The sequence below is a fragment of the Mya arenaria genome, chromosome 17 (genome assembly GCF_026914265.1).
Source record: "Mya arenaria isolate MELC-2E11 chromosome 17, ASM2691426v1".
NCBI classification, from domain to species: Eukaryota; Metazoa; Mollusca; class Bivalvia; order Myida; family Myidae; genus Mya; species Mya arenaria.
This window is the reverse complement of record NC_069138.1, coordinates 51,143,211-51,161,521: the sequence shown is the minus strand read 5'-3', so window position 1 is coordinate 51,161,521 and position 18,311 is coordinate 51,143,211. Positions and strand designations below refer to the sequence as shown.

At 33.8% G+C, this 18,311-nt stretch overlaps 1 protein-coding gene across 1 annotated transcript; it reads right to left on the bottom strand.

Annotated features, from left to right (window-relative positions):
* Positions 1-374: 374 nt before the first annotated feature.
* Positions 375-8,666, bottom strand: LOC128223855 (uncharacterized; the record flags this gene model as incomplete). The annotated part of the gene is made up of 10 exons (XM_052933284.1): positions 375-2,040; positions 2,606-2,658; positions 2,976-3,087; positions 3,330-3,638; positions 3,840-4,098; positions 4,306-5,467; positions 5,566-5,698; positions 5,865-6,257; positions 6,542-6,664; positions 8,363-8,666. Coding segments are annotated over 7 exons (2,415 nt in total), but the record flags the coding sequence as incomplete, so codon positions are not given.
* Between the last annotated feature and the right edge of the window lie 9,645 nt (positions 8,667-18,311).

The following is an 18,311-nucleotide window of genomic DNA, read 5'->3' as shown; positions in this document are numbered from 1 at the left end:
AAGATAGTATGTGGAACGCAAAAGCACTTTTTTGTTTGTCTATAAGCGTCATCGTAAAGTAACGACAAAATCAGTATTCACCATATGTGACATTTTATGTTCCAGAAGTAAAACCAAGACCAACACGTTATATAATTATTACTTTCAAGGAACCCGATTGTTTCTAAGACATCGACATTCACATCGTTATAAATAAACGACCCTTATAAGTTGCATGAAATATAAGTTTAGAATGCACTTGTAACAACGTGTCAACTATTGAAATTGAGGAAGTACTTAAACACACTTGATATTATTTACGAAGGAAATTCTGTATCTTGTAAAATATGAATAACACTTGTTCACTAAGTACATTCATTAATAATATGCCTCTTCAAATTGATTTAAATAAATCAGTAATTGTGTTTTACCTTAAACTTTATTCAAACAGATACTCAAAATCAAAGCATATTTATTGCACATCTAAGTTTTAAAATTGCACGCACATGTTATACTGACGAAAACCGGTTCTGTTATCTCAGGTGATTTTCTTTGTCCCTGTGTGTTAATATTAGTATAACAAGCGCTGACAATCTAATAACATTTATTAAGTACCCCAAACGTTTCTGAAGAATTCACACCACATTCGGACTAGCCGCGTCAATTGTTAATTTATTCTACCTCACTTGAACCATACATGTAATAGAACGACAGTTTAAAAACTGGTTAACCCTTATAAGTGGCATGACTAGCTCAACTTATCGAGATGGTGTGACATAAGTGGGCATGCTTCTTATGCGGATTCGAAGTTAAACAGTTATAACTATAATTCTACTTGAGGCATCAGCAAAATACTAATGCTTGTTTAACAATCATATAAAGCTGTGTGACTCTGGCCATTATTCTTTTGGAGTTTCGTGCTTCAAAAGACTGTTTGATATAAAGGCTATTGATTACCTAAGTTATTTGCCATAATTCTGCACTTCATGGGACAGCCACATACATCATGCATATCTTTTCTTACATGCGTTCAACACAAGCGCTTATGCCAATCGGGCCGAGTCGCTGACGGGCGGACAAAAAAAGGCAAATTCAATTAAGCCTCGCTCCTGTTTAAGCCGGGTCATTACAACGAAGGAGATATTGTCAATAAGTTTAACAAATCACGGTTCGACTTCAAACTGTATACAGTAAGATATATGGACACACATCTAGGTAGCTAGCTCCTGGGATTTTAGTCCGTCAGGGGACATCAAAGAGGTTAATTCAATATGTCAATATGTGGGTTTGTATTATAGTTAAGCACACGGTCATAACTGTTTAACAGCTTCATGAAAAGTATATAGTTTTTATAGATAACTTTAGTTTTTCCTTTTTATAGATAATTTCGGATGATTAAGTATTTCTATAAACACCTGCAATAGACAAAATTGGATTAATCTTGTTAAGGATGTTAATATATTGTATTTATCCAGGGGAATTGATACAAGTTTAGAGGTGAGTCGTCTGTTTAACTACGGCAGTCTTGACAATAATCTTATTCGGGATTTTTACCGTATGTCATGCGTTGGTCCGCGAGAGGCAGAAATGGGGTAGTATAGTAAGTATGATCTAGGCGGTAAATATGTCGCCTAGGTAGTAACACAAACAGTATATTAATAACGCAATTTTGGTAAAAAGGTGATAAGGATGTATCATTTTGTACGGTTAGCGTATTTCAGTCATTGTGGTTCATGTCATTGTCTTGTACATTTTAAAGAAATTCTTCGACATTTTTCAAGACGTGTTTTTTATCATATTGATATTAGCACAACAACAAAATAAGTGTTAAAGCATCCATAATAATTGCAGCTTCAGCTTAAATTCAATTTGTTTTAAAACCACAAGCTGATCTTTCGAGAAATCATGACGGTTTAAGTTGAAGGTTCATGTATGTTGCATTGTCCACGGAGGAAATTCTTTCTCCTTCTAATTTTGGGATATTCTCGTATGGCTTTTCCTCAATCCCTGGTAAGTGAGCAATATCATTTTCTTGCTCATTCCTCTCGAAAGAAACATTTTCTGAAAGTAAAAATATTATCATTTTTTTGGTCATTAATGGGTTTGCTAATCTGCACAAGAGAAACTCTCTAACAACTAATTTTAATGGACATCAGTGCTGGTTTTTATTCAGGAATGTCAAACAGACTCGCGCGTAACTTAACTGCTTTATCAGCTTGTGTACCTTAAAGAAATAATTATGAACTATAAACTGAATCACTTTATAAAGTACTTCATAATATTAGGGATACAGACTATAGCTGACCGTTGTTGCCAAATTGCCGGTATACTTTAATCAAAATATGGTGTCATTCCAAATATAGCGCCTTTTTAGGGTCATAATTAATTTCTGGTCCTCAATGAACAACAAAAACGGTATAAAACGGTCAACGGTATAAAACGGTGTATTTAAGAAATGTTTGAACGTGTACATGAAAATCCATTTTAATTTTAACATTAAACAGTTTCATAGTATGATCCATTGATCTTCAAAAAACATCTTTACAAGATTCAAAACTGCTTTGAAACCAAAAGTTAACATTATTTCAATTTTTTTTTTTATTTAAAGCCAATATAATATCGATACCTTTATGATGAGATACGCGCAACTCCTTTCTTGCCTCTGACTTGGACCGCCGCCTGGATAATCAATCGTATAAAGAATATATTTAACTATTTTACTTATTATTATGCTGTTATGTTCAAAATAATACCTTGAATTTGTTTTTGTAAAAAAAGTACACTTTTCAAATGCATTAAAGAACGTACATATAACTTTAAATGTTAAACGGAATTAATTTAAGAATGCATATGTGCTGATCAGGTAAAACAACAAGGGCATGACACATGGAATAATTTATAACAAGTTTAGTGCCACAAATATACTTATCAAACAAAACGAATGCAAGCAATGCAAAATGAATTCACCATATTAAAATCAGTTCAGGCTAACTCACCTTTTCATCACATGATAAACAACAACAACCCCCGCTCCTATAATAACAGCTATTGCTCCAGAAACAGAAAGCGAAACTGCCAACACAGTCTTATCTTCTTCATGGATGACTGCTGCATGGAGTAAAAAAGCAACACTTACTACTAAAATATACACGTAATTTGTATACTAGTGAACTGTTGCATTCTTGTGTCAGGTAAACATATTGTCATTTTTCAGAAATAAACTATTATATTTTGTTTACCAATCTGAAATTCAGTTTAAAATGTTAACTATTTCGTTTAAAATGTCAACACCATTGATAACATAAGTTATCTGCTTTTTCGTTGGTTTCCATTAAGAAGTCAAAACTTACTTGTACAACTGTCTCTGTCTGGCTGTGTAATTCCTTCGATGCAAATGGCCGACGACGACAGAAGAGCGTTGTTTATTGCAATGACAGTGATATAAGGTGTACAGGTGAAATTGTCGAGCATTACTTTCGAAGTTTCGTTAAATGAAAGCTCAAAAATCAAGGCCGACTTTGTAGTTTTTGAGAAACTGTACATTTCTCCCTTCATCAAACATCGGCTATTTACACTTATACGGTAGGATCTAATTCCACTCTCCGGATCAGAAAATCCTTACCAGTGTGCAACTATATATCGCTCCGTATCATTGGTAACTGAATAAGAGAATTTTAAGAATTCATTACACTTGATAATTGAGATAAACGAACGATAAATTTGCTAACAAAACCAAACATCTGAAAGATAGATCTTCAACTTCAATTCAGGTATGTAGTATTGATCGTTTTAACGTGAATCATAATATGTCCGTAAAACTTTTTTATAACATTTTTTATATTATATGAAATCGGAATTACCATTTGAGTTCGATTGTTCTATGGACACATTTCCAAATTGTGGCGGAGTTTCGTCTACTACTATGGTAATCCCTTTTTCACTTATCAGTCCTGCAGTGTTCTTGACAGATATATTGAAAAAGTATTCTTTATTCTGTTCACCGATGATCTTGTGATCTTTCATGTATTCCGCTAGGTCGACATAGTACTTAAAAACTTCACAGTGACCAATCTGGGGACAATAGCACTTATTATCCTTATTATCGCTATAACATATTTCCTGAAATAAGAAGTAATGGCACTATTTTGGCAATTGACAAACAGGACAATTTCGTTTCGATGCAAATTAAATCAGATGCAATTGGTATTGAATATTAAACATCTTAAGTCTTAAATGACACATGGACTTAACAGTAACAGCTAATTAGATAACGATGTTTTTTCTGCATTTATTTATTACGTTCGTTAATCATTAAAAGCTACTCACCGTAACCTTTTGACCACCAATTTGCCATGATACAAGCTCTTTGTCGGACTTTGCACTACCAAATATCCAAGCGACAGATGAAATTCCACTGTGTTTGTCTAGGGCATGGAACGTTATTTTCATCTTTGACAGATCCGTGCTACTATGTACAAACAACATTTCGTATCCATCTTTCTCAAGCCAAATATCGCTGAGATGTGGTGCTGAGCGATCAATGAATACAGTTCGGTTATCGCTTAGAGTATGTCCAGCTATATCAATTGCCTTTACATTCAGTGTGTATGTATCACCGTCTTTAACATTCAAATCCTTGCAAAATGATTGATTTGTGAAGGTAGGGGCGGGTATATCTGCCGGGAATGAACCATTATTCAGGCTCCACGAAACATAGTATGCAATAATACCATATACATTTGATGTCCCGGAGATAGGTATTTCTCCAGTTATTTGATCGTATGAGCCTGTTATAAGACCGTGCGGGTCGGACTCAATAGGATTGAGTAATTTATTATGTATGTAGAAATCGTTGTAAAAGTAATCTTTCCAGCTTATGCATATATCGTTGTGATCGTTTTGCCAAGTGTAATTTGTAGCAGGTGAAGCAAATGTAAATCTGAAAGGTTTTTCATTCCACACTTTAATGGACGAAGTGTTGTCGTAGAGAATAAAACGGCGACACTGTCGAACATTGTCTGCAACATCCTTCACCTCCAGTGTTAAACAAAAGAGCCTTGGTGTGTCTGAAGTAAGATTAAGATCCATGTTTTTGACTGTATGGTTAACCTTTGTACTTAAAATGTTGGTTGTGTAATCTACCTTAAGTGTCCCTTTCGATGGCAAAACTTCATTTACCCGAATTTCGTAGCTCTCAATGGATGAAGCGGTGCGCGGCTCTCCTCCTGGAGGGACAGGATCCATCCAACCGTTAAACTTAACATTGTGGACGGAAGACCGTGTTATCCTTTCATTAAGTTGCAAAGGCTCATAAGTGCACATGTACTGTTTTGAACAGTGTTCAGGTAGTTGACTGTCATAACGATAGCAAACTTTTCGTTGTTCTTTAGTTTTGTGATAAGACGTAGCATTGAGATTATGGGTTTTCGTTCTAGTATCCTTTGCTTTTAAATATCCACCACCTTTAGCTTCGAACTCCAAACATAATCTGTTTGAAATATTAAAATAATAATATTTTTATCTTAGAACTTCTTCCAATAGAGATATGTTGAAAGTGGATTGACTTATCATAAATAATTTACTTACGCCTCGCCATTTGTCAGTTTGTAGGTACTTGCAGTAACAGTCAAATTGCCTAAATCTCGATGCGCACTAATAACGGACTGACTCGAATCTATGTCAGCAAGTTGCCTTTCTGTTGATAAAGTAGCGAATGCTCCTAAATAAAATATATAGCAAATGTGTAAAAACACAGCCGTAGTTAAAATATAACCAAATTAAATATAAATATATATTCTTGCGATGACTCAATGTGATCATCAAGAAAGGCTATGAATACATTTGTGTAAACGATATTTTGGAACTAAGCAATTGTGAAAACATACCTGACACAGACTGGCGTTTGATATATATTGTTGTGTCCGTTATACCAAAGTTCTGTTCAACAATAAAGGACGGACGCGAAGATCTGGAAATATAAATTGTATATGCCGTGACCAAACCAAATTCCAATACAGACGGTTGATAGTTGCCATACATATCTTGTAAATACTGACACGCGGTGGAAGAGGTCGATGACATTGCTCTCTTCTTTTCACCGTTTGGACCGATAGCAACAGTGTCACAAATTAATATTGATGGTGCCTTAGTTGGTTGACATGACGTTTCTCCATCTGTTGAAATCTTTCTTAACCCCGTTGCGCATGTGCAATCTTTTTTAAGACCACCTGCGCTGCAGCTTCCAGGCCAACAATAGTGGTTGTTCCAGGAACACATTCCTAAAATATATATTTTTATTTAACTGAATCATATGTGTTACAATCATCTATATAGAAATAAATGTACAATAACATTATAACTTTTTAAATAAATAACCAAAAAGTCACATATATAAAACCAAGACAAGAGGAGATTCGTACCTAATTTTGTATTATACTCACGTATTATAAGATAACACATGGTGGCAATAGACACCTAATGTTCATAACTACGGAACAATTATAATATACATTATTCAAATTTCAATATCATGATGTATTTTCTTCAAAGTATATCTCCTTACTCTGACACTCCTTGTCTCTGTTGTAACGCTTGAAGAAGACATTGTCATCGTTACACTCTTTGCAGATGACATTGTAGGATGCTGTGCAATTTCGGCGTTTACACTCGCTTAATGCAGGACAATCTGAACAATAAACACCTTTATGATATATATAAAATTAAACATATATCTAAATGAATTAAAGTGATACATTGGTCAACTACATTTGTCACATTGAGGATTACTCAGAGGGACTTTTCTTTCTTTGTTTAATAAAATCTTGTCACAGTTGAACATTAGAATACAACCGATATTTAACGCCAATGAATTTGCAGAAAAGGCTACCATTAAGCAGTAGACTTAATCATGAAGAAATTCAACTTTCGCGATTGTTAAAAAGTCCGCCTACTGTCAAGCATTCGATACACTCCCCACGTCAGATTTTGCTGGGCAATATATCTGCCGATGAGGTTGTATTCTAAGTCAGTTAGATGAAATGAAGTGAATTCGCTACGCTCACTCCGCCCATTCTTAATCATTGAGAATTCACTTCATGTCATCTAACTATTACTAAGTGTTTGCCCTACATTGTCAGCAAATCAGGGGCGCTAAATTTATAACATGTTCAGTTTCTTATTTGTGAAGAATGGTTACTGATTGTTTAAGACAACTTTTCATGAATAAGTAAATAGGCATGCGCATATATCATATAGTCAAGCCTACTGTTGGCATATTAAAAGGTTCGATGTAAGTGTCAACGCTGATTTAAATGACGTCACACTACTTTGCAGTGATTGACCGTTCCTTTTGACAGGCGCACGGATTAATTTCAAAGCTGATGCAATTTTTGTGGGGCTCCGCTTCCTTAGGTCACTTATTCACGGAAAAATTACTTAACAGACTCTAACCTATACAAGGTATTGTAGATAAACACATTCTTGTTCACTTATAATTTGTTCTCTTTGTTTTCTACGCATTGACAATACAAATAGTATCGATCATTTTCCTAATCCCATTGTTATCCAGAATGTACCTCCTTAAAAGTCAGGTTAATTAACTTTTCATTGTCGTTGATTGAACTCTAAACACTATTGATTGCCAAATGATTAAATACATTTTGTATTGACCGAATAAGTCTATTGAACGAGAGAGTCAATGTCTACCGAACAAGGATTCATCGTTATAACCGCTATAAACAAACTAATGTATCTTTACTATTAGAAAACTTGTTTAAATGAACTTGCATTATCTTCATTTTTTTTATCGATGCAACTTAATTGTTTAAAATGTGTGGACTTTGTAACGAGTTGATAATAATAGAAGGCCACGCAGCTAACAATATAAACATGAGGCTTGCCGGGCTACCGGTTACGCAGCTTGCCCGAGAGTCGAAATTTTCTATCCGGATCAGACACACATGATTGATATTTTTTTTCTAGCAGATCTTAAATTACTTTTTTAAAAGACATCGATAAACGATTTTTTGTATATTTAACCAATATGCGAGTATGATGATGTTTACTGGGGTCATGACGAGCAGTAATTTGTATTCACTGCGTACGTCAAGACGTTCCTTCAATATAACGTCTTTAAAGGGTTATTTTGTTTAGCGTTGAAACTATTTTTTTGTAAAGTAAATGTTTATAGAAATCGTTAATTGAAACATCATAATAACATAAAGTGTTTAATAAAACAAATGAACGTATTGCGTCACAGCGCGTTATTCATCAAGCATGGAGTGCCGGATAGAGTTTTCCAGCACGGCTGAATTCACCGGAAATGCTTATCCGTTACGCTAGAAATATATTTATATTATAGTATGATATTTACTCTAGCATTTACCTGTTTGACAACAAGAACCATAGAAAGCGTCTGTACAAGAACAACTTGAGCTGAATATACCCCCATTAAAGCATATTCCATTACAAGTTTCCGAGTCAGAGGCGGTATTTACGAGTCCACATTGATCTAAACACTCATCAAAGGACAATCCAGTTTTGCAGCAAAGACTCCTCGATCTTTGTCTGGTTCCACCCCCACATGTCCTAGAACATTTATTCCAAGGATTCCAGTTAATCCATTCACAAATATCTTTATTGTCAGAGCAATCAGCTGAGACAGTATTTACACATATTAACGTTAATGATCAAACAGTAAAGATGTACTTTAATTTGAACATTTTTTCTTGATCTATACCCAAGATCAGCTTTTATACAATAGCATAATGGTATTTCTTCAGTTGTATATATATATATACAGGCGGTGAAAGAGGAAGAGGAAGTTAACGTGCAATTAGAATAAAGAACGTTAAGCAGGGAAGCAAAATTGAGAAGAATGAAATAAACTTATACAAGGTCTCGCTTCTGTCATTATTTCTAGCTGATTTTGATATATATTTTTTGTGTGTAAACAAAAATAAGAGTGCTACATCTAGCGCTTTATTGAATATATTTTTTATTTGAAAAGAACTGAAGGTTGGTAAAATATGAAGACACATGAGATTTAGTTGGACAAGCCCAGAATTCGTTGGACTGAGGAATGTTGGTAAGGACTTTTCCAAAAATGTAGAGTTTGGTTCGTCACTAACAGAAGCAGTTGAAGAGGTATGGGTCTAAATGATGATATCATGTTAAGTGTCACTGTAAAGTACACATCGAAATATGACACGATAACTTTTCTATTTGATAGTTTTTCATATCTTTTCAAAATATATAAAGTGTTTAATACGTCGATTAAGACTGGACTCAAACAGTATGTATATGGCTTTGAGTTACTATCATTGAATGACCAATTACGCATTTATGAAGTCAATGAAATAAAAATAGCAAAACTGCGATATTCAAAATCTAATATGATAACGTATCGAGAGAGGGCAACGTATGAACCGAAAAAATAAGTCATATGTACGCCCGTTAACATTATTTAAGAGATTATGCTATGAGCAAATATAAGATTGTGTGCATTTAAACCTACTTATATCGCGGTGATATTTACTATGTACAAAGAACAAAACGAAGCTTTTTTATTAAGGTTTTTCTCAGGTTCATGTTCATGTTAGAAAGCGATAAGAGGACAGTTGATTCATATCAGTAAATAAACTTAATAAAATAAAATGTATTCCCTATTCATTCGCCATGTGACTTCCAGTCTTGTCGTGTGATCATACATTCTATTTGTTTTGGTGGCTCTAATTGTTTGATAGTGGATTTTGCCTCAAAGTGACGTCATTGACATTTGATGGTCATGTGATTGTCTTACACCGTAGTAAAACTTAATTTAGAAGTTAGCAATATACTAGCCTGAGTAACCTGCCCTTACCATTTCATTATCGGGCCTGCCGCACGCTGCAAATGGCTGCCTCCTGTGTATTCTTATCTTATTGTGAAATATATTTTGTGGACCGTCTATTTATATAGGTATATCGTCAGGTAGTGTTGGTTAGCAATGAACGGAATATAGGTATTTCGGATACTGAAATCAGGTTATACAAAACAGGACATCAATAATTGAAATATGGATATGTCAATGTGTTTATACTTCAATAAAATACATAGTTTAATTAAAATTGGTGGTATACTGTGAGTGATGGTGTTATCTATTTAAAACTGTTAAACATATTCAACAAAAATATATATTGCTTGTGGCCCCTTACATTAGTTATAAGTTATAATGTTATGCACCAGTCAATTATAACCACGCCCCCCCCCCATGTCTGGGGAATAGCGGAGACTTTGATTTTCGGTCCAGCCAAGCCCGGGTAAAATCATCGCCCATGTGGGGACGACCTACAGGTAAAATCACCGCCAAATGCCCAAGCACTCCAGGGACCCTAAGTAAGGCCAATTCCTCGCTTTTTTGGCGTGACGACAAAACCACCGCATTCACCAGGCACTGCGGGGCCACCTGGAAGGTTAAAACGCGACCCATTTTCCCGGCTATCAACGGTATACCCCCGGACCTGGGGGGGGGGGGGCGTGGTTACAAATGACTGGTGCATTATAGTATCATTATTCCCGTCACTTGTGCTGTTGTTTACAGTGGTAAAATGAATCACTTTGTCATCAACTTTGTGATCTGATATTCATATCGTTTTTGGATGTTTTACATGCATATAGTCATTCTAAAATGCTGGGCTTTGAAGTTTTGTTTTTATGATATTTATCTTGGACCAACAGCCTTGCACATGATAGGTATCATACAAATAGAAAGGAAGCCTGGACAGCATTTAAGAGTTACAGAGTATTTGGATCGGAGAATTAAAACCATATTTAAACATATTTATTTTTTTATATAAAAACTAATTGAATTTCTTTCCAAATGCGGTCGGTAAGAATATTTTTGTTATTTAAAATGAGAAATTAAATGGGGGTCACCTGTGACATTGCTATACACCAGTGCACCTTAAAAACCATTGTAGATCCAACCAGGGTTACATTTTGTTTTGGCAACATGCTCCAAAAACCTGATATAACTAACACTCTTTCTGGGACCATTTGCTGAATGCACCTTGCCCAAATATAAATAAGCTCAAAACCACCACCAACTTGTCAAAGCTAAACAACACCTTTAACTGAACGTAGAACATGTTTTCAAAAGTAGACTTTCTTTTTATATATATATCAGAAAGTTAGCTTAATGGTCCAAAATGATAACACTTAGTCAATGTATGTGTAACATTTTACTGTTGACTCTACAAATTATAGAGTATATGTTTATTATAAGGTGTATAAATATTTCATATTTCAAAAAGAGAATACTTTGTAAATTTATATTGTAATATATAAACTGTGTGATATATTTGAATATGTACAGATGAATTCATGTTTAATTAGCAGAAATTTAAAAAAAATAGACGTAATACATGTACACAAAAATGTCATGATGTTATGACGTGGGCTTTGAATTGAATGTTTGTGTGGATATCTTAATTCAGATGGCCACGAACATGAGCCCTTATTCAAAGCCAGACAATATGGCAAATGCATTTAATAGTCTTCAGTTTTCACTATTACATGTATGTGCCATTTGTAAAACAATTTTTTACATACATTTATTAATGAAATTTTTTTTTTTCTGATTTTGATTCAATCAATTTATCTTTCACGTTTTATTGCACAAGGTAATGACTTATTGACGTCTAGTATTCTGCTTGTTATGAAAAATCAATTTTTCAAAAACAATCCAATTTTTTTTTTGTCTTACTACAGAAATAAAACTGGCAAGGGTGCAGAGTCTGTTCACAAGGCTGCATTTAGAGGACTTCGACATTATGCTGAGCTCAAGGACGGTGAAAAGGCTCATTTGATGGAGTTGCTTTGTAAGTTAGATAAACGAAGTCATTATTATTCATTATAAGCTTTAAGCCTTTTATTCATTAAAGGCTAGTAGAATCAAGATCAGACTGACTTTTTTAAAAACTTATTAAAGATTGGGCTAATAAAATATATTGAACTTTCCTCTGTTTGGTCATTACCGACAATATCACATAGATATGATCAGACTGTATGTTTTCATTACGAGATTTAGTTTTGCACTAGTTGGTTCAAAATGTGTTCTCAATTATTAACCACATTTAAATGCTATTGCCATTACATGTTATTAAAGCAATACTTGATTTGGTGATGTTTTCTAGCACTTGCAGTGGAAAGTACCCGCCCACACAGTAGTCAATGGTCCTTTTATGTTAAGACACTTAGGCCAAACACAATGGTTTGGTTAGGGCAACGGTACTAGTTTTCAAAAACAAGTAGAGTAGGCGGGCTTTTTCAAAAAAAATTATAAGGCTTTACATAGAAACGTCATTTTCATAATTGGAGAATGGTGTTAAAGTAATCTTCTGTATAAAGTATAGAGTAAACAGAGTAGGGTCAGTGCCTGTTTCGTAAGTATGTCGGGTAACTCAAACCAAATATATTTTTAGGCCTTAGTTTGATTGAAATATAATGGCAGAGAACAGATTTAAGGCATTTAAAATTATTATTACGAATGCAATCTTGCATGACCCCTGGAATGTGTTAACCTGTAAGGAAATCAGCTGTTGTCTAAATGTGGAACAAACTGTAAAGGTGGTTACTTATTTTGCAACAGGTAAAGGCAGTCCTCGGCAAATTGCCAGAGGAATAATGAGCTCATCTCTAGCAGAGGAATTGAAGTGCCTTGTACTGCATGATGTAGAAATGGAGGCCAGAGAGTGTGCAACCAGAAGCAGTGTTTTAAATCAAAAACAATATTAAAATCTGGCAACCTTCAGTTGGGACAACATTATAGATGAAATGATACACAAGCAAACTTTTCTTGCTGAAATTTTACTTGCTGTTGCACTTCTAACTGGAAATTTAGCCCCAACAGAGTCTGTTGTGCCAGTGCTGGGTACAGTTTATGGCATGTCGATGAAAGAGAGGTTCCGTGAAATGTCCAGTGTCAAAAAGGTTGTTGCAGTTACACTTGCAAATGAACAGACTCACCAAAAGGTATGGTTTGTAGCATGCAAAACTGTTTCTGAATTGTTGCAGGCCTAGTAGTTTAGTTAATGTTTGGCCTCAAATGTTTGTTTCCTGTTATAATGAATTGTCTTATAAATAAGCCACTACCACAATGTTTTTGACAGAAATTCTCAAAGCGTAATAGTGCTATACATACATACCTATATACATACATGCAAACATATATGAACCCTACTATTTCATTTATCTAACATTAATATGCAATATATATTCTCCAGTTTTTAACCATTTGATATGGAAACAATTTATGAAACTTAATGAGAACTTGACAACTGTCTTTCAAATTGAAAAATATAAAGTGTATACATGTATGCACACCACATATAAAAGTATATAATATCATAAGACATTTTTCAAGGTTTCTAAGCCTGCTATTTTATAAATAGTTTTTTCATTGTTACATTGTGAAGTTCAGCATGCAATTGCTTTTGTTATAGTTGAAACCCTTGTTTATTTTTTAAGTCCGTCCTACAGTTAGGTTCCAAGTTATAGCTGATGTTTTCCCATTCAACTACTAGTTCTACTCTTCACTTTGAACAGGTAATGAAATTCAGCCACAGGATATCATCGTCTAAAGGATCAACCTAATTTTGGGTAATGTGACAGACCAAGGCTTTTTCTATTCAAACTCTTCAATATGTCTCTTTATGCCATGCATATGTTTATAATTGAATATGATTTGGATTTATAAGCAGCTTTGAGTCATTTATTTATTTAATTTAATTTTACCGAAAGTCTTGACTATAAAATGAGTTCAGTTCAATTATAGACTGTAGCTTGAATGGTTAATTGTGTTGCATCAATTTAACGATAGAAATAAAAAGATTATGTAAAAAGGATTATTATTTTTAAAAGACTATATGTCGATATCATATTAGTTGAGTATTTGCAAAGAATCATAATCTTAATTCGCTTTTTATACGCCTGGTTTTATAAAACGAATATATTACAGTGTTCTATGCGACATACATGGGGGGAGGGGCGGTGTCCAGCATGTTTTTCCATTCAATAACATGATAAGCCTTTGTCCATCGTCACCAAACTTGGTCAGAACAATCAATATTTTTGGCTTAACATCTTGGACAAGTTCAATAACCAGCAATATCACTCTAGTCATTCAATAGTAATCACTCTTAATTTATAGAAATTGGCCATGTCCACACAATAACTTCAAAAGCCTTTTTCATATCGCCACCAAACTTTGTCCGAATGTGAATTGGCAGAATATCTCGGTCAGGTTTCATAACCACCTATTAAGCATCAGTCTTTAAAGAGAAGCGACCATTGAATTGGCAAACATTGTCTTCACAGTGTCCGCTTTGTACATTAAACTTACATACAACCACCTATCACCAAACTTGTTGTCCTAAAATTAGGACTGACATATTTTTAGGTGACTGTTGGTGCTCTTGAGAGATGTAAAAAATAAATAACTGTACTAAATATGGACCCCCAGAAATTTTACATTTTACTGACCGTTCCAATGCGGTACCTAACAATCCTTGATAAGCATACCTTGATTTTTATTTATAATATGTTTGCACTGTGCTGTTTGTGGAGTTTTGTGCTGTTCTTCCATGTCTCTTGTTTGTGATTTTTTGTTTTTATGTTCTATGTCACTTAGCCATTCTGGCAAGTTGGAGACAATGTCAGCCATATCGGGCAGCTTTAACACTGAGCTGATCAATTCCATACAAGAGGGCAAGAAATTTTGAATTGTTGGAGACAGTCATACCCCTTCAAATTCTGCTATAAATGAACAGAAATATGCTGATGTTGTTGATATATTGGATACGTACCAAGATTTATGCGAGACCTCATATCAAGGTTGTGGAGTCCAAGTTCCTCAAATTCATATAGAGGGTGACCAGATCACAGGAGAAAGGTTTTCTGGTGCAAAAGACTAAGAGCAGCAACCCTGACTGCTTCTGACAGGTTTGAAAATCTATCTTCTACAGTTTTATCTTCAAATGACTGTTTTAGCAACATTTAATGACATACTTTACAAAGCGGACTGTACAGAGCCATTTACACTCTATACACAGAAAGTGAGACTTTTGCGGAAACATGTTGAAGGTAAAGACGTTAAAAATCATTATGATAGCTGTAAAGACTTAGCAGTTTCATTCATCAGGGAATATATTGTTGAAGCAGCATGTCAATATTTTGATTTGGAAAACATTGACACAGCCCAAGAAAATCTACCAGACTACAAAAATATGACAAACAATGAAATAAAGTGTTGGATGGCGACTTTTGTAGAACCGCTTGTTTTAAACAAAGTATCTGATAGTAGGCGGCACATCTCAAATGAAGATGTGGACGTAAATGAAACTGATGCTATACTGTTATATTGTAAGGTTGTTTTAGAACTTGGACTCATGTTTCTGGAACTATGTGACATTGTGAAATCACTAAGTTGGATTCGTTTGCTCTGTCACATGAAGTATATCATGCTGGTATTGAAAGGCCATGAGAATAAGTCAAAGTATCATCTGAAAAGGATTTCGATATTATTTAGTACAGTCACTTTAGGTTATATATGTAAAATAAATATACATCAAATGAAAAATGTGTGCCACTATGAAAAGCTGCGATATTTTTGTCAGCAGTCTTATGTTACTGGTGTCAATGCAATTTCGCATAGAGGCTCGGTTCAAGACAAAAACAATAGTTGTCGAAATGTTCAATCTGAAAGAGTGCAGCTTTAAAACTTGTCGTAATATTTGATAAACCAAAGTGAATTAAATAGCAACAAAATAAACCAATATATTTTAAAAGTATTACCTGGATAATATGAAGACCACAATTACGAGACTAAATATCCCTTGGTGCTGCATATTTGAAAATAAATTCTGCCGATTCTGCTTTCTGTTCTGTTAAACTCACACCTCGGTAACTCGATATTTGATTGGTTCAGACTTGTCCATTGGAAATTCATTCTTTTCAACAAAGTTGAAATGAGGAAGACATAGTAATTATTGAAAGCATGACTATAAAGATGATATTTTCAATTATATTTAAACTGCCCCACGCTTGAGTAAGGTCATACTTGTACTGACAATCAATTGTTATTGAATAGAATTGCATGAACGCATTTGATTCCTTTGTTATAATTAACAAATAATCAAATATTTATATTGAAATTCTGCAGTTAATTAAATAAATGCTCTGCCTGCAACAAATTACGCTTATAGACTGTGTTTTTGCGAATAAAAACTTAATGAATAAAAACTTAATGCAGTTATAAGAAGGTCTTTTCCTAATAACATTTTATGGTTATTGTTTACGAAATCATCGTCACAAGACATCAGTTATCGAGCTTCAAATTACACTTTCCTTTCCTTTTTCTTTCAATATATGTGTTATAATACTCTAAGTATATCAATATAAAGGGTCAATCTGAGTCTCAGCGGATACTATGGTTCAATTACTATCACTTATAGAGGGAATCCCTTTAGTGTGCTTTACTACTGAAAATTTTAACTTTTGATGAAAACACCACATCTTATGTGTTTTTTGAATATCAAGTCACAGTTTGTATAGCAGACACAAGGACAGTTCAACTATTCATTGTCCGTTTATGATAGAGTGAAAATGAATTTTTCGTTAGAAACACTGCGTATTAACTGGTCTAGCGTCACTAATCGCTAGTAAATATATGGGATAATGGTACAAGATCAGTAGGCACTATTGTCGTAGTTATGAAGCCAATCATTACTTGCACTAGACAGTTGTTTATAAACAGTTTATGCCCAAGGGCCAATTGAACTAGCGTGATGTTACTTCTTTACAATTGTGTTCGTAGGTAATAAAAACAAATCCAAAGAGGACTATTTAATACAATTAGCTAATTTCATAACCGTATTTGATAAACCAATAAACACGAGGATATATAAACATTGCTTTCATCTCGCAAATGTATTGCTAGTGTAATAAGTTATCGAAGTGAACCCGACATTTGCTGAAGACGTTATTCTTTATTTATAGCATAGTAAAGTATAGTATAGTGTAGTGTAGTGTAGTGTAGTGTAGTGTAGTATAGTAAAGTATAGTATAGTATAGTATAATATAGTATAGTATAGTATAGTATAGTGTAGTGTAGTGTAGTGTAGTGTAGTATAGTATAGTATAGTATAGTATAGTATAGTATAGTATAGTATAGTATAGTATAGTATAGTATAGTATAGTATAGTATAGTGTAGTGTAGTGTAGTGTAGTGTAGTGTAGTGTAGTGTAGTGTAGTGTAGTGTAGTGTAGTGTAGTGTAGTGTAGTGTAGTGTAGTGTAGTGTAGTATAGTATAGTATAGTATAGTATAGTATAGTATAGTATAGTATAGTATAGTATAGTATAGTATAGTATAGTATAGTATAGTATAGTATAGTATAGTATAGTATAGTATAGTATAGTATAGTATAGTATAGTATAGTATAGTATAGTATAGTATAGTATAGTATAGTATAGTATAGTAAAGTATAGTATAGTAAAGTATAGTATAGTAAAGTATAGTATAGTGTAGTGTAGTGTAGTGTAGTGTAGTGTAGTGTAGTGTTTTGTAGTGTAGTGTAGTGTAGTGTAGTGTAGTATAGTATAGTATAGTGTAGTGTAGTGTAGTATAGTATAGTATAGTATAGTATAGTATAGTATAGTATAGTATAGTATAGTATAGTATAGTATAGTATAGTATAGTATAGTATAGTATAGTATAGTATAGTATAGTATAGTATAGTATAGTATAGTATAGTATAGTATAGTATAGTATAGTATAGTATAGTATAGTATAGTATAGTATAGTGTAGTATATTATAGTGTAGTGTAGTATAGTATAGTATAGTGTAGTGTAGTGTAGTGTACTGTAGTGTACTGTAGTGTACTGTAGTGTACTGTAGTGTAGTTTAGTGTAGTGTAGTAAAGTGTAGTGTAGTGTAGTATAGTATAGTAGTGTATAGTATAGTATAGTATAGTATAGTATAGTATAGTATAGTATAGTATAGTATAGTGTAGTGTAGTGTAGTGTAGTGTAGTGTAGTATAGTATAGTATAGTATAGTATAGTATAGTATAGTATAGTATAGTATAGTATAGTATAGTATAGTATAGTATAGTATAGTATAGTGTAGTGTAGTGTAGTGTAGTGTAGTGTAGTGTAGTGTAGTGTAGTGTAGTGTAGTGTAGTGTAGTGTAGTGTAGTGTAGTGTAGTGTAGTGTAGTGTAGTGTAGTGTAGTGTAGTGTAGTGTAGTGTAGTGTAGTGTAGTGTAGTGCAGTGCAGTGCAGTGCAGTGCAGTGC